Source organism: Schistocerca nitens, chromosome 2, assembly GCF_023898315.1.
Source record: "Schistocerca nitens isolate TAMUIC-IGC-003100 chromosome 2, iqSchNite1.1, whole genome shotgun sequence".
Lineage (NCBI taxonomy): Eukaryota > Metazoa > Arthropoda > Insecta > Orthoptera > Acrididae > Schistocerca > Schistocerca nitens.
In genome coordinates this window covers 752,068,094-752,084,551 of record NC_064615.1, presented here as the reverse complement: position 1 = coordinate 752,084,551, position 16,458 = coordinate 752,068,094, and the positions used below count along the sequence as shown (strand labels likewise).

The window sequence follows — 16,458 nt, the reverse complement described above, 5'->3', positions numbered from 1 at the left end:
AGGAGGCCCGCCCCACCCCTACAACAGATGAGCTGCGTATAAACGCAGCTCCTGCGATCCTAGGTCGCACATAATCGGCCTAACTCTGCAACGTGATTAGTGCTACGCCGTCAGATCCGTATGGAGTGGTTCCTTTGACACTGTGGGTAGCAAGAACTGTTCTGTTTTCATATCGCCTCTCACTAGCAACATTTGCTGTAAAGAAAGATATTGTCAGTTTGCTTTCTGGAAAGCAAACTACTAATGTTTGAAATTATTGTATAGCGTTCCGAGAACGCTGCATCATGTAGGCACTATTAGTGATGAATGGGAAACACCACACATGGATTGCAAGAGCTACTCAGATAAAGAGGTTGGCACAGGAATGTAATTCGTGGCGGGCCGCCTCAAACCAGTCGGAAGACTGATGACTAAATTAGGTCATCGTTAGTGAGTCAAGTGGAATCAGAGTTAGATTCCAAATACCCGAGTATAACCGTCTGTGGGTGGTGCGAAATAGAATAATGTAACACTCACTTTTAGGTAAAGCTAGCAGCAGATATTTGTTTCCCCAGGAGGAAGAATCAGTGTACAACACAAAATAATCGTGGAATTCACTACAGAATGCAGCTGTCAGTGGTTCCATACCAAACGGGCGTAGGACATACTACAGGTACAAGAGGAAGGGCAACAAGAATGATCACTACTGTGTGACGGCTACCGCAGTCTTACTGGTGTGCCTCCTTGAGACACGAACCATCATACGAAAGCCTATTTTGGAAGTTTCATGAAGCAGTTTTAAGTGTAGAATCGGTAATACTCCAGTCCTCTACGAATCACACCGATACCGACACGAAGGACAGCTATTTAACGCTCTTACCCAGTCTCATACGGCACGAAGCCTGTGAAATAGGCTTTGGAATGGAGTTGAGTGGTTTGCAGATTATGCCTGGACAGGTAAAAGGAGTTTCTGTGCCAGTTCCGAATTCTAACCTGAATTAGTGCGTTTCTCAGACAGTGCGCCACGATTTGCAGGCACAGGGCACGGCTGGCTGGCTGGCTGGCTGTAATAGTGTCACCAACAGCTTGCTTCCTTTCATATACTCTGAACCGAGTCTGCGTCGGTCCGTGAGGCCCGGAATCTAGTCCAATAGTTTCGGAAGTTTTTTCTAGTTTTACATACGTCAATTTTAACTTGGTAATTGTAATAAGCCCAGAAACACTAGCCAGAGTATCATTACATTTTAGATATACTAATTCTGACGCGAAGGAAAGCCAATTAAAGTTATTTCCTCTTCTCCCTGTGGACAGTGACCAGTGGCATATTGCATCTTTTGTCAAACTTTCCTCCTGCTTATAACGGAAGCTTATTTCATACCAAGCGATGGACATTTTGATGGCATTGCAAGGAGGTGGAAACGAAGTGCCTGAAGAATAGGTAGGATGTGGGTAATTTAAGTACTGTTTCATGGAGAAACTTTCTAATAGGCTTTAGCAGCTACATGTAAGCTGATAAGATTCGGTCTAATTTCCCTACATATGTTCTCTGCCGAATCGGTGAGGAAAGATATTTCAAAATCTGACGGGAAGAGGAGAGAGAGAGAGAGAGAGAGAGAGAGAGAGAATGGACTGACATCTCAACACGTCGGTAATGACTGGTGGTCCTGAAGGGACCTGCAAACTTTAGGGAAAGACTAGACTGCAACAAATTGACAACGTTTGATCCAAGTTATAGTCTTGAGAGCAATTCGTGGCGGGATGCATCAAACGAAGCTGATGACGACCAACCTTCCTCATATTCTAGGTAAGAATCCCTATTCCAACATCATGACATTTCTCTTGGTTTCCCTAAATTACTTCAGGCAAACACCTACTATAAAGCCACGGAGGACCACCCATTCTTGTCGATTTACACCTACAGGGGAAGTGGTCTACCGAAGAGAAACTATTTCTAACATGTTATCCCTGTACCAGTCATGCAGTTAGTGCACCTAATTTTGTATTTTGCGACCGACCCTGCACTGAAGACCACTTTCTTTATTCATTTCCTTATTGAAAATTTACGTGTATACAATAAGAACCGTTTTAATTTCTGAGACTGGCGACATTGTGTAGTTTAAACTGACACCGAAACCTCAACTTATGACAGTGATCTGTGCAATGTCAATTTACTATGGAGAATTGGTTCGAATGCTTACCTGTCTGATGACAGCGACTTCACGTGGTTGAAGGAGAATATCTGCCAGAACGGTTGCAGCCTCCACAGCGTCGTTTCTTTCACTTGCGGCCCTGCGATGTTCGCCTGTGTGTAGAACATGCCGGGACTGAGGCGGTGAAGCAGGGCGTAGTGCACCATGTCGAGGTCTGGGTCCGCACCGACTACTTGTACCGTCTCTGGGAACCGCGGCGCCAGCACCTGCAACGTTGTGGGTACATGTTTCAGCACCTGGCAGAAACTTCTGTGATAGCCGAATGGCTCAGAACAGGGCTATTTGTAATTACCTGATTCTATTACATTAACTTTTTTCCATATTTGAACCTTGTCTGAAAGGATTTTCTCCTGCTAGTGTCATTTTCTAGGTGAAGTAGTGAAAGGCAGCCACGAAGTACATGGGTGTTTTTTTTTTTTTGTGGTTTTCGGGCGCACAACTTCAATGGTCATTAGCGCCCTGACTACTCTAAGAATGCACCGCGAGGCACAAGTTGACAACAACAACTAAAAGGGAAAACACAATAAAAGACAGACTGACATGCATAGGATTAAAAAACATCATCAAATGTCCTTAGCGAGGTTTGTCAAATTGATAAAACAAAGAACACGAGCAGCTGCTCGTGGGTCATCCGCTAAAATGGCATCTAAAGTAGTAGGCAGGTTAAGATCGAGGCGCAGTGTTTTAAGATCGGGACAGGACATTAAAATGTGACTAACCGTCAGCAAGTGCCCACATGGGCAGAACGGCGCCGGCGCAGCCGTCAGCAGATGGCGATGGCTGAACCGGCAGTGTCCAATTCTTAACCTTGCTAAAACGACCTCCTCCCGCCGAGAAGGGCGTGAGGAGGACGTCCAAGCCACGGGAAGAGGTTTTAAGGCCCGAAGCTTGTTGTCGGTAAGTGCAGCCCAATCGGCATGCCACAGCGACACAACGCGCCGACAAATGACCCTGCTAAAATCGGATGAAGGGACACAACAAGAAGCTGTCCGAGGCTGGAGGACCGCAGCCTTGGCCGCGGCATCTGCAGCTTCGTTCCCAGGGATACCGACATGGCCAGGAACCCACATAAAGCTAACCGGCGTACCGACGTCCACCAGCTGCTGAAGAGAGCGTTGGATCCGGTGTACGAAAGGGTGAACCGGGTACGGATCACTGAGGCTCTGGATGGCGCTCAGGGAATCTGAGCAGATGACATAAGCAGAATGTCGGTGGCGGCAGATGTACAGAACAGCCTGGTAGAGGGCAAAGAGCTCAGCTGTGTGAAGACCGAACAATTGGCCATGGAGCCGGTATTTGAAACTTCGTGCCCCGACAATAAAGGAACACCCGACCCCGTCATTGGTCTTAGAGCCATCTGTATAAATGAAAGTCATGTTGTTGAACTTCGAACGAAGTTCCAAAAAACGGGAGTGGTAGACCGAACCGGGGGTGACCTCTTTTGGGAGCGAGCTGAGGTCGAGGTGAACGCGGACCTGAGCCTGGAGCCAAGGTGGCGTGCGGCTCTCGCCCACTCGAAAGGTTGCAGGGAGTGAAAAATGAAGGTGTTGAAGGAGGCGACGAAAGCGAACTCCAGGGGGTAGCAAGGCAGAGACATACAACCCGTATTGAAGGTCAAGAGAGTCGTCAAAAAAGGAACGATAAGAAGGATGGTCGGGCATTGACAGTAGCCGACAGGCATACCGACAAAGCAGTATATCGCGCCGGTAGGTGAGTGGCAATTCGCCAGCGTCAGCATGAAGACGCTCTACGGGACTGGTATAAAATGCTCCGATCGCAAGTCGTAAACCCCGATGTTGTATGGAGTTGAGGCGGCGTAAGATGGATGGCCGTGCAGAGGAGTATACGAAGCTCCCATAATCCAGCTTGGAGCGGACGATCGACCGATATAGACGAAGTAGGACGGTTCGATCCGCTCCCCACGACATACCACTGAGAACACGGAGGACATTTAAAGAACGGGTACAACGGGCGGCCAAATATGACACATGTGGAGACCAGCTAAGTTTACTGTCAAAGGTAAGGCCTAAAAATTTGATTGTCTCCACGAGTGGGAGAGCAACGGGACCGAGTCGTAAGGACGGTGGGAGAAACTCTTTGTAGCGCCAGAAGTTAATACAGACCGTCTTCTCGGCAGAAAAACGGAAGCCATTGGCGACACTCCAGGAGTAAAGACGGTCAAGAGAACGCTGAAGACAGCGCTCCAAGACACGTGGACACTGCGCGCTGCAATAGATGGTAAAATCGTCCACGAAAAGGGAGCCTGATACATCAGCTGGGAGGCAATCCATTATTGGATTGATCGCGATGGCGAAGAGAGCGACGCTCAAAACTGAGCCCTGTGGCACCCCATTCTCCTGGCGAAAGGTGTCGGACAGGACAGAACCCACACGTACCCGAAACTGGCGATCCATTAAAAGGAACGAATAAAAAGAGGGAGGCGACCGCGAAAGCCCCACGTATGCATGGTGCGGAGAATGCCCGCCCTCCAACAGGTGTCGTAAGCCTTCTCCAAATCAAAGAACACAGCCGCGGTCGGGCGCTTCCGCAAGAAGTTATTCATGATGAAGGTCGACAAGGTAACCAGATGGTCGACAGCAGAGCGGCGCCTTCGAAATCCACATTGTACATTGGTAAGTAGGCGTCGAGACTCGAGCAGCCAAACCAATCGAGAGTTAACCATTCGCTCCATCACTTTACAGACACAGCTGGTAAGCGAGATAGGTCGATAACTGGAAGGCAAGTGCTTGTCCTTCCCCGGCTTAGGAATCGGGACAACAATAGACTCGCGCCAGCATGCGGGAACATGTCCCTCAATCCAGATGCGATTGTATGTACGAAGAAGAAAACCTTTGCCCGCAGGAGAAAGGTTGTTCAGCATCTGAATAGAATCAGGCCCTGGAGCGGAGGACCGTGATCGGCCAAGTGCGGTTTCGAGTTCCCGCATGGTGAATGGGGCATTATAACTTTCACAATTCGAGGAGCGGAAGTCACGTGGCCTAGCCTCCTCGGCCTGTTTGCGGGGGAGGAAGGCAGGGTGGTAATGAGCGGAGCTCGAAACCTCGGCGAAAAAGCGGCCGAAGGCATTGGAGACAGCCTCAGGGGCCACAAGGACTTCATTCGCGACCTTCAAGCCAGAAATTGGGGAGTGGACCTTAGTGCCAGATAGCCGGCGCAGGCTACCCCAGACAACAGAAGAAGGAGTAGAACTGTTGAAGGTGCTGGTGAAAGCAGCCCAGCTGGCTTTCTTGCTTTCTTTAATAATACGACGACACTGAGCACGTAATCGTTTATAATTAATACAATTCGCCACTGTAGGGTGGCGTTGAAAGGTGCGTAAAGCACGTCGACGAGCACGTATAGCGTCCCTACATGCTGCGGTCCACCAGGGGACCGGTACGCGACGTGGAGAAGAGGTAGGGTGAGGGATGGAATATTCAGCAGCAGCGAGAATGACTTCCGTGAGGTGAGCGACCTGACGATCGCAGCTTGTGAAGGTTTGATCCTGAAAGGTCGCCCTGGAAGAGAAGAGCCCCCAGTCTGCCTTGGAGAGGGTCCAACGAGAGGAGCACGGAGAGGGAGTATGCTGCAGGAGATGGATAATACACGGGAAGTGGTCGCTCGAATATGTATCAGCAAGGGCATACCACTCAACCGGCGTGCAAGTTGGGGAGTACATATAGAGAGGTCTAAATGGGAATAGGTATGAGATGTGTCCGAAAGAAAAGTAGGGGCGCCAGTATTGAGGCAGACAAGATTGAGCTGGTTGAAAAGGTCTGCTAACAAGGAGCCCCTCGGGCAGGATGCTGGAGAGCCCCAAAGAGGATGGTGGGCATTGAAGTCTCCAGTTAACAAAAATGGTGGAGGTAGCTGAGCAACAAGTTGCGTCATGTCTGCCCTGGTAACGGTAGATGACGATGGAGCGTAAACGGTACAAAAGGAAAACGTAAAAGTGGGGAGAGTAATGCGGATGGCAACTGCCTGCAGGCCGGTGTGCAACGTGATGGGATCGTAGTAAATATCATCCCGGACCAGCAACATAACCCCTCCATGAGCTGGGATACCTACCACAGGGGGTAGGTCAAAACGCACAGAGGTGTAGTGTGCCAAGGAAATTTGATCGCATGGGCGTAGCTTCGTTTCCTGGAGGGCTACGACGAGCGGACGATGCGAGCGGAGCAGCAACTTCAAGTCCTCTCGGTTGGAGCGAACGCTGCGAATATTCCAGTTAATAAGTGCCATCGTAAGAAAAGGAAGATGAGAGAAGGGGTCACCTCGAAGGCCGCTTAGGGCCTGGCTTCGAGCGAGCACTGCCGCCGCTAGCAGGAGGCAGACAGTCATCGTCCATGGGGTCTATAGGGTCATCGGCCATCTCAGGAGGGTGGCCGGGAGGGGGAGCTTCCTCCGCGGGTGAACGGCCAGATGTTCGGCTACCAGCGGTGCGGCCAGGCGAAACGGATGACGGCCTGGGGCGGCAACCGCTGGGTGGCGCAGGAGAAGAAAGGCGCCGCGGCGGAGAAGGAGAACTGTGCTTCCTATGCGCCTTTTTAGAAGGACGTTTGGTGGAAGTACCGGTCGAAGGCTGGGAGGTCGAGGAACGGAGGAAGTCTGCACGGGATGGTTCCTTCTTGAAGGCCCGTGCATCTGACTTCGGGGTCTTCGACTGAGCAGAAGCTGAGGAAGTGGCTGGTGTCTGTGGGGTGATGGGAGGAAGAGGAGACGTCGACCGCGCGATCTTAGCACTGGCCGAACGGACGACCGTGGTGCTGAAGGTCAGATCGCATGTCTGGGTTGCTACCTCCCGGGTAGTCCGAGGAGAGGCGAGGACAGTGCTGTATTTCCCCGCTGGGAGCAGCGTGGGCTTCCTACTAGCCAATAGCTTGCGAGCAGCCGAGGTGGACACTTTCTCTTTGACTCGAATTTCCTGGATACAGCGTTCTTCCTTATAGACAGGACAGTCGCGGGAGGATGCGGCATGGTCACCCTGACAGTTCACACAACGAGGAGACGGAGGTGGACAGTCACCCTCATGGGCATCCCTGCCACAAGTGACACATTTAGCCGCATTGGAACAAGACTGTCGAGTGTGATTGAAACGCTGACACTGGTAGCAGCGCGTAGGTGTCGGGACATAGGGGCGAACTGAAATGACCTCGTAGCCCGCCTTGATGCGCGATGGCAGCTTAACACTATCGAAGGTTAAGAAAAGTGTCCGGGTCGGTACAAGGTCATTGTTGACCTTTTTCATGACCCTATGGACAGCCGTCACGCCCTGCTCAGCGAGGAAAGATTGAATCTCCTCGTCAGTCAAGCCGTCGAGGGATCTAGTATAGACCACACCACGAGACGAATTCAAAGTTCGGTGAGCCTCCACCCGGACAGGGAATGTGTAAAGGAGTGTGGCCCGAAGCAGTTTTTGTGCCTGAAAGGCGCTCTCAGTTTCGAGTAATAGGGTACCGTTACGCAATCTGGTACAAGATTTGACAGATCCAGCTATGGCATCGACGCCCTTCTGGATAACGAAAGGGTTGACAGAGGAAAAATCCTTTCCTTCCTCAGATCGAGAAACGACGAGGAACTGTGGGGCAGGCGGTAGTATTTTTGTCACTGTTGGCTGGTCACGTTTCCGTTTGTGGGTCGAAGTCGAAAGCGATGGAGTAGAATCCATTGCGGAGGAATCCCCCATGATTGCCAGCGTCTCCGATGGCGCGCTCCTTCCTTGTGGGGACCCTCTCAGAGGGCACTCCCGCCTTAGGTGAATGTTTACACCTCAGGTCACACCTCCCGAGAAACAGACGGAGGGACCAATCGGCATGGTCAGAAGGTATCAGCTCAGGCAATCACCCCTCCCCGGGCCTGGCCTTTACCAGGGGGTACGCGCGTGCCTTACATGTCTACCCAGGGCGGGGACTTACGCGTTACCCCGTCACCGGCTACGCGTGCGAACGCGTGGGTCGGCCTTCAGACACGCACAGGGAGGAAGGAAGAAGAGGAAAAAGAAGAGAGAGGGAGAAAGAGGACAGACTGTCTCAAACGCCGAGGCGGAGACCAGAGAAGGCAAGGAGAAGAAGGCAATGAGAAAGCAAGGAGAAGGAGGCAAGGAGAAGGCAAGGAGAAGAAGGCAATGAGAAAGCTAGGAGAAGGAGGCAAGGAGAAGGCAAGGAGAAGAAGGCAATGAGAAGGCAAGGAGAAAAAGGCAATGAGAAGGCAAGGAGAAAAAGGCAATGAGAAGGCAAGGAGAAGTCAAGGGAAAGAGTAAGGAAGACAGTGAAGTGGAGAAGAGCAAAGAAAGGAACCAACAAAAGGAATGAAGAAACGAGAAGTGAAAAACCAAAAAGACCACGATTATAGGTCGGGAAACCGTCCGTCTCCGGACGCAGGCGCTAACTACCCCCGTGAGGGGGATGGTCTCCTTTTAGTCGCCTCTTACGACAGGCAGGAATACCTCGGGCCTATTCTAATCCCCGGACCCGCAGGGGGGGTACATGGGTGTGACAGTTCCTTGCTTAAATGTTTTTGTGCTGGGTACATCACGACGTGGGACGCAGCGAAACGGTATACGTTCAGAAGTGTGTTCTCAACTGTGTGTGGTTTTGTTGAGCTTTTAGGAACTTTTGCTTTGTAAGCCAAACCGAAACTAGGTGCAAATAAAACATGGCGGAGACTGGTTCTACACGTAGAGGACTGTAACTATATTCACGTTTCTAGTGATGTTTTCCCAATGGCTGAACAGTGGCTAATATAGTGGCTGTCACTAAATTAGGTTCCTCAAGGTCACACCCCCCTGCCTGCAGTCCACACCCGCTAAGCGCTGTTATGGGCTGGCCTCAGCTTTGTAGCCACACTGATTAGTGTATTAGGTCGCCCCCAGCTGAATGTTCCATGTTTCCGTCCGATACCGTATGTTCACGTGTGGTTGAGTCTTCTGTGGTGCAGTGTATTGACGTGCGTGTGATAGTGAACCAAATGCGGAAGCAAGGGCTCGTGTTGAGGGTGAAAACACATTCGAAGATAGTCAAACTGTGTGGAATTACTGAACTTTTTTGCTTACCTGCTTAAGAGCGAAGAAATCAGCAATAGTTTTGTTTAAGTTCATAAAATGACAAAACTTTACATTTCTAAATCTACTATTTTACAGATTAACAACGCAGTTGCGTCGGCAGAATCTATCTGCGCAGATGTTTACTTTAGGTACCACGACCGATAGGAATATCAGATCGCTAGATAAATACAGGGCGATGTCTGCAAGAAGTAATTACTTCGTATGATGATAGTACCTGTTCTCGAAAGAACAGGTACTATTAATGACCGTGCAGCTTCTCTAGAATAAATGATAATTGAAACCCTCAGCTGCCGACAGATGGTGTTGATATACCTCGATGGGAACAGCTGAAAATGTGTGCCCCAACCGGGACTCTAACCCGGGATCTCCTGTTTACATGGCAGAGGCTCTATTTATCTGAGCCACCGAGGACACAAATGAATAGCGCGACTGCAGGGACTTATCCCTTGCACGCTTCCCGCGAGACCCATATTCCCAACTGTCCACTATCTATTAGGAACATTACATATGTATATTGTGGACAGTTGGGAATGTGGGTCTCGCCGAAAGCGTGCAATAGGTAAGTCCCTGCAGTCGCGCTATTCATCTGTGTCCTCGGTGGCTCAGATGGATAGAGCGTCTACCATGTAAGCAGGGAATCCCGGGTTAGAGTCCCGGTTGGGGCACACATTTTCAGCTGTTCCCATCGAGGTATATCAACACCATCTGTCGGCAGCTGAGGGTTTCAATTAATTATCAGTAATTACTTCGGCTCAGACGTCCGTACTTAGTGTTCTCCGTTCACTTTGTTTTTGTTCGGAAAGTAACGATAGGCAAAACTTTTTAATGGAATGCAGACACACTTATGTCTGTGTACCACGCCCTTGTTACTTGCTGAGGACAAGTCTACCGTCATACATAGATAAAACTTGGGTTTAACGAAAACCTTCCGCATATACATTTTGTTCCCCTTCAAACGAATTAGTGGTCTGAAAGGACTTAGTTATAGCCTATTTCAGTAGTGTACATCGGCAATACGGGCGATGGGTGCTGTGGAAAAGAACTGTAAAAAAATTCAGGAGGTAGGGAATATTCTCGGCCGTATTAAGGAGAACTGCAGTAACTAAAATCCTGGGAGCAGCCTACAACTACTAGAACGCTACCATTCATTGAGTGTCTCGCAAATAAAATCTGTAGACAGGTGACCAGATTCAATAACGTTCCCAAAAGTTAATTTTATAGCTTTCTCAACAACTTTCTCACTAGAAAGTTCTCTCAGTTGCAATAGAACTCAAATCCATCAACGACGACAGTTTTTGTTACACAGGCAGAACAGTTTTATATCTCTTACAATATGTTTTTCCTTATCAATAGTTTTATGTTTTCACAATAGAATATGCATCACATAAGTCTATGAACTTCCACAATTTTCTTTTATTTAAAAATGTGTCGGGAGCTCTGTTTTATCAACAGGTTGAGGTAAATTTTTCTTGAAAGTTTTAACGTTTGTTTTCGTAGCAGCAGATAAAAGTTAAGTACTGCATAATATTCAGAAGTAGAAGTAGAGATCTAATTTTTTCGGAATTTTTACAAACATTTAAAATTATCAATGGCAATGTTGTAAGATAGTGAGGTGGCTTTGACGAGCGTGTTTTCTTGACAGCCACTGTAGTCCCTATGAAGTCATCTGAACGAATGGAGAAGTTTTTGGAGTAAAACAAAAATCAAGAGCTGCGACGCCGTCACAAGAAATTAAGAACATTGCAAACAATATCGGTAAAAGGGTATATAGAACAAGCACAGGGAATGAAGGTGCGGCGTAGCAAATACGGAGCCAAAGTTTCTCACAATAAGATTTCTCGGTGGACTCCAGCTGAGTATGGTATAAAAAGAGGCTTTTATTCAATTACGGGCGACAAGAACCAGTAACACGGAAGTCGAATATTGGTAGGTAAGAGCTGGGTTTTGTATCTGGATAAGGAGCTGGGTAGGGATCCTCTGATAGAATCCAATTGTAACAGGTGGTCGCTTTTGATTATGCACCTTTGAGGTCCTCATTGGAAAGTGAAAGAAAATTCATAAACACCAGGAGTTTGGACTGGGTCGTCAAACTGATCCGCATGGAACCCTTTTCTTCTACCTGGTTTCCAGTACTTATAGGATATTTTGTGCCTAATAGGTTAACTTCATTTCGAAAAATGTCTTAATACTGGATCCAGGAAAATATTCTATTGTGCTTATGCACTGTTCACTGTTTAATTCCCAGTCTGTAAAAGGGTGTTACGGGTATCTTGATAGTCTCAAACGAGTAAGCTTCCAAATAAGTGTTTCGTAGATAATACCTTTGTAGGGTATCATTGGGTCTGTGATCTGGCATCGATGAAATTATTGATTGTCACTGTCACGGACTGCCGTGGACACGCCGTTTTATCAGATGCGCGGCTAGGACTACATAGCAGTATTTTAGAGAAGGTTCCACGCCATGGTGGTGCTAAAATGCGTTTGAGGTTCTGTACTTTTCGTACGTTAAAACCCCTGCCCTATTAGTTGACCCTAGTATTTGCATTCTCGCTCTCCCACATATAGCTGTGGCCTTTTGAATCAGCCTGTGGCCATAAGAGGGTTAACTGATGCACTGGAATCTCCGGCTAGGATGTATTTCTGACGGGGGGTGGTTGGGTGGAGGTGATGGGGGAGAATGGGGCGGCAGCGTCAAGGAGACTTAAGAAGCAAGTCGTTACCCAGGCAGACAGTGTAATTCTAATGGATAGAGCCTTAAGTGTTTTGTCTCTTACCAGCTGCTCGCTTAAAATGAACGATTTTACTGGTGTGCAAACGCCTTCTAAAATCCCATCACCTTTAGTTTATTATTAAAAACGTGGTTTTCTGACTGTAGGCAGGTGATCTTCCAGTATAGCACACTGCTTAAGTGCAGCCAGCTGGCGGTAGCATCTGGCAAAATTCCATTGTATCCAGGTTAAAATACGGAGTTTTGGGACAGTGAAAGTGAGGAGCAGTGAAGTCACTGTCCCTATCACGCCTTAAGACGCGTGATATCTATGTATGAAGGTAGTTACTACAGGGTAAGATACCACATAGGACGGTTAGATGTAAGAGCTTTCTAGTGTACATCTTTGCCTTTTCTCTTTTGTAGATAATTTAAATTCCCGTGGAGCCTGTCCAATTGGTATTTTGGCAGTATTAGTTTTCCAGGTACTGAGAATGCGTACGTAGTCATTCTACGGAATACCATCAGCATTTATGAAAAGGAAACAAGAAACGCAAAAGCGGGCACATGACTGACTCATCGAAAGGTTTACAGAAGATTTAAAAGGAGCAGTCATATTACTACCCAAGCATTTGCGAGGTCAGCATAAATACTTAACACTTGAGTGAAGATTTAAAGTGGATGGAGTCGGAGGATGGAGAAGGAAATGCAGCTACTCGGAGTCTCATTCTCGCCACACGTAAGCACGACGTATCGGTGTATTCTTTTAATTAAGTAGACGGTGACGATAGGACCTTATTTTGAACAATTTGTTTTGTTTTAGGGCGCAAAGAAAAAATCAAAAGAACTAATGTCAATCTTAGAACACCGGCAAGTAAGTAGTTAAAACGACGTAAGGAAAGAGCTACAGCGATAAATCTATTCTGGAGTAGTGCCCTTGGGAAGAAAATGAAGTACATGATGAACACGGGACGCTGCACGAAGCCAAGATGGAGGGTTCACAACCATCGGGAACGTAACAGTTAGCACAAAGTGAAGCTGCCAGAGCAATAGCCGTCGTCTTCGACGAAAACGGACCCAGAGATGCCTGATAGTGTCCATAAGAATGTTAATGACTCTAGCAAAGAGGGAGACGCTCAAAACGGAGCCTTGAAGCACTCCGTTCTCCTAAATAAAAGTGTGTGACAGCGCCGAACACACGTGTAAATCGAAAACTGCCGGAAAAATTCCTGAAGGAAATGGTGCAGGTGGCATCAGGAACCCCGAGTGCATGTAATATGGAGGATACCAGTCCTCCAGCAGGCGTCTTACCCTTTTTCTAAATAAACCATGAGCAGTCTCTTATTTTCAAGGAAAAAGGTTCATGACGTGTGTCGAAAATGTGACTAAATGGTCAACTACGGAACGACGTGCACGAAATCCACATTGCATAGTAGTCAGCAGATTGCGGGACTCCAGTCACAAGCCAGCCATGAATCATACTTTTCATCACCTTGCGAACACAGCTGTTGCGAGAAATGGGGAGCTAGCTAGAAGGAAAGTATTTGTCTTTACCAGGCGTAGGTGTGAGTATGAATGTGGTTTCACACCAGCGTCTTGGAAAAGTGCGATCTACGCAAATGTGATTGTACATATGAAAGAATGTGATTGACCAAAAGAGAAAGGTTCTGCAACGTCTGAATATGAACCTTGTCCGGCACTAGGGCGGAATATCGGGACGAGGTGACAGCACCTGTGAAGCTCCCTTACTGTAAAGGCGGCACTGTAGCATTCAGGATTCTGAGAAGAGAAGGGCATCACCAGAACCGCCCCAATTCGTTTCCAGTGAGGCAGGCAGGGTGACAGTCGAAACTCGACATCTTCGCAAAGTAGCGGCGCAGGCTGACGGAGGTTGCAACACCATGGAAGAGGGAGTGAAAATGTTAAAAGAAGTAGTAAATAAAATCCAGGTAGTTATATTGCTACACATGAAGCTGTTTATAATGAATAAAATTCGCCATCGTATGATCAGAAATGAGGGGAGCATGTTTCCCATGCTAATCACAAAGCTGTACGCTTCAGTCCACATGGGGACCGGAACGCAGCTAGGTAAAGTAGTGCAAGATATGAAACATTCTGCGGCAGTAAGGTCGCAAGGGAATAGTGCATAGCCTGCTGCAGATTGTTGCACATGTGAGCACAAACGATGCCAGTCTTCGGGGTTCCGAGGAAATCCTTTTTTCCTTTCCACGGCTGGCTGAATTGGCGACGGCGGCCTCCATCTCTCGAGGAGGGGAAGCCAAGCTGACGATCTGCAGCATCGTACCTCAGGGTGGGCCGGGCTCCTCTGGTTTGGAGTCGAGTGGAGAATCTAAACGAGAGGCTACGTCGACTGTGACGAAAATGGTTGTAGATTCCTAGACCTACGCTATGAGGTGGAATGCTTTAGCATGCCCCTCGATAGATCAGGCGTGCGCTACACAAAGGAAGCATCTACATTGGTAGCACAGTACGTGTGGCGCCCACATGTTTTTTTAGATTAGGTTCCGACCATGGGAAACAAACCGTTGGCCTGAAAAATTACCAGTTCATGACACTGATGGTGTGCCAACTGTAAAAATTGTTAGTTCACCTAAACATATCACTCCAAAGGATTTAAAATGCTGAATGTCATGTTAGTAAATTGTTGAAGTGTCTGAAGCAAGCTCCCCTAGTTACTCTCCGAAATAAACAATAATGCCAATATTGTATTAGGTACCGAAAGACGGTTGAAACAAGGCGTTAATAGCAGTGAAATTTTGAACTCTGTACAATGTTTAAGAAGGATAGGACTGATATGGGAGGTGGTGTGTTCTTTGCAGTTAAAAGCAGTTTAAAGGCAGTTGAGATCGATACTGGGTCGTACTGCGAAATGGTCTGGATAAAGCTCTCAGACAAGGAGCGATCACTGTATTAGGTTGCTTTTATAGACCACCAGCATCCGCAACAAACGTCGCAGAGCGTTTCAGGGAAAGTCTTCAGTACACAGGAAATATATATCCAAATTATCTATTAGTTGGAGACTAATCTGGCGTCCATTGACTGGGAAAATTACACGATCATCACAGGGAAGAAGCAACGACTCTTATGAAGTCGTTCTAGGAGCGATCAGTTTACAACCTTGAGCATTTGGTTATAGAACCAACTTCAGATGGGAACATTTTAGATATCTTGGGCAACAAACAGACGATCTTTTTGAGGAAGTTGATCTAGAAGAAGCTATTAGTGATCATAATGTCGTTGTGGCTTCTATGTCAGTGTAAGTTGCAAAAAATCCAAAGAAACAGTGTAGAGTTTTCTTGTTTCTGAAAGCAATTAATGTGTCAATGAATATCTTCATCGTCAGCTCCAGCCATTCACTGCGACACACAAAGATATTGAGCCTCTTTGGTGTGAATTTAAAGGTACTGTCCACCACGTGTTAGAGAAGTATGTGCCTAGCAAAAATATAGGGGAGGGAAAGGATCCACCTAGGTTCAACTAACATATTAGGAAGTTGCTGAGAAAGCATATAATTTAGCACAGTCGTTTTCCAAGTAGTCACTGCCCCACGAACAGAATTTATGCGAAATGGTAGCAGCTGTCAAAAGGTCAATGACAGATTTTAACGAATTTGAAAGCAATATTTTTATCAGTAGATTCTAAAAATAAAAGTTTGGTCGTACGTAAAATCTATGAACGCTACAAAGAATTCAGTATCTTCTCTTTCTGTCGGTACGGGTAATGTGATGGCTGACAGTGTTTAGTGTATCAGGTGTTGTAAAACACCTAAGATCCTTAGACGCCAGGAAGCCATCTAGCCGAGACGATATTACGGTATGATTTTATGACTTCTATGCTACCGATATAGCACTATTCTTATCTTCTATGAGGTATCATTGTAACAGTGTAAGTTCCAAGGGACTGGAAAACGGCGCAGGTCATAGCAATCTATAAAAAAGGGTAGAAAATCTGATGCACATAATTACCGACCAATTTCACTGACCTCTATTTGTTGTGGAATCATGGAACATACTTCACACAATGACCTTTGAAGGCTCTCAGAAGCTCATCTGCAGAAACCAGCGTGGTTTTAGGAAACCGCGGTCATGCGTGGCCCTCTTTGTGCATGATATACTCCAGATTGCGGTTGATTGGTAGAATCCTGAAGCCATGCAGTCCAACAAAGGAAATTGCTTGCAATGCTTTAGTTCGTCCAGTCTTCGAGTACTGATCGTCTGTATGTGACCTTTAACAGTTGGGTCTGATTGAAGATATTGAGAAGGTCCTAAGAAGAGCGGCAAGTTTCCTGACTGGTACATTTAGCCACCGTGAGGGAGTTACAAATCCCATAGAAAGTTTGATGTGGTACACTTCCAGATAGACGACGCGCTAAAAGGAAGGGGTGCTCACTAAATTCCAAAATCCAATCTCCGCTGAGGATATAGAGCATGTATTATTACCACCAACCTGCTAATCGCGCAGTGGTATCTTTACTCTTC

General features: G+C 47.3%; 1 protein-coding gene across 1 annotated transcript in view; it reads right to left on the bottom strand.

Annotated features, from left to right (window-relative positions):
• The window catches only part of LOC126235305 (juvenile hormone acid O-methyltransferase-like), a 73,900-nt gene that overhangs the window by 47,302 nt on the left and 10,140 nt on the right, over positions 1-16,458 (bottom strand). Inside the window, exon 2 of the mRNA XM_049944029.1 lies at positions 2,178-2,395. Within this exon, the coding sequence (XP_049799986.1) occupies positions 2,178-2,395 (218 nt within the window). The remainder of the gene's footprint in view (positions 1-2,177; positions 2,396-16,458) is intronic.